Source organism: Bison bison, unplaced genomic scaffold, assembly GCF_000754665.1.
Source record: "Bison bison bison isolate TAMUID 2011002044 unplaced genomic scaffold, Bison_UMD1.0 scf7180017854474, whole genome shotgun sequence".
NCBI classification, from domain to species: Eukaryota; Metazoa; Chordata; class Mammalia; order Artiodactyla; family Bovidae; genus Bison; species Bison bison.
Genome location: NW_011485047.1, coordinates 1,704 through 2,596, shown reverse-complemented (window position 1 = coordinate 2,596; position 893 = coordinate 1,704). Strand labels below are relative to the sequence as shown.

The 893-nt window shown below is 44.6% G+C and overlaps 1 protein-coding gene across 1 annotated transcript in view; it reads left to right on the top strand.

Annotated features, from left to right (window-relative positions):
• LOC105000833 (6-phosphofructo-2-kinase/fructose-2,6-bisphosphatase 1-like) overlaps positions 1-129 on the top strand; it is a gene marked incomplete at both ends in the record, with an annotated part of 13,800 nt that extends 13,671 nt beyond the window's left edge. The window contains one exon of the mRNA XM_010856874.1: positions 1-129. This exon is cut by the window's left edge and continues 7 nt beyond it. Within this exon, the coding sequence (XP_010855176.1) occupies positions 1-129 (129 nt within the window).
• Positions 130-893: the final 764 nt, after the last annotated feature.

Below are 893 nucleotides of genomic sequence, written 5' to 3'. Positions count from 1 at the left end.
CTTACGAGGATCTGGTCCAGCGTCTGGAGCCAGTTATAATGGAGCTAGAACGGCAGGAAAATGTATTGGTGATCTGCCATCAGGCTGTCATGCGGTGCCTCCTGGCCTACTTTCTGGACAAGAGCTCAGGTACCACTTTTCTCTCTGTTCCTGGCATGGGAGCTGCATGTAAGTTGAGACTCTGACAACAGAAACTGGTGGTTTTTATCTTAATAGTTAAGAGTACAGTATTTAGAACAAGGGTGCATGAGTCCAATTTCTTACTCTGTCTCGTGATACCTTTGGCAAATTACTTTAACCTCTCCCCGGTGGCTCAGTGGTAAAGAATCTGCCTACAGAGCAGGAGCCACAGGAGACGTGGGCTCGATCCCTGGGTCAGGAAGATCCCCTGGAGGAGAGCACAGGCAACCCACTCCAGTATTCTTGCTTGGAGAATCCCATGGATGGAGGAGCCTGACAGGCAACAGTCCATGGGGTCGCAAAGAGTCAGACACAACTAAAGCAACTTAGCAGGCAGCAGGCTCTGTTCTCAGTTTCCTCATCTGTAAAAAAGAGAGAATGATTAAGTTTAAATAAATTAATATATGTATAGAGCTTAGAACAGTTCATGACACAAAGTATGGGCAATATAAGTATTAGCTGCTACTATTAATATCAGTGTTATTATGAGTTAACATTTTCAAAGCCAACCTAAACAATCTTTTTCAACCTGAGAAAGCTGAGCCAGTATTTCTCAGAGACATGCTGTCATCAGGTGGAATGGGACTTCTTGTGACTTTTTTTTTTTTTAACTTTTTGGCCACATCATGCATGTGGCATGGAGGCTCTTATTTCCCTGACCAGGGATCCAACATGCCCCCTGCAATGGAAGCATGGAATCTTAACAACTGGAC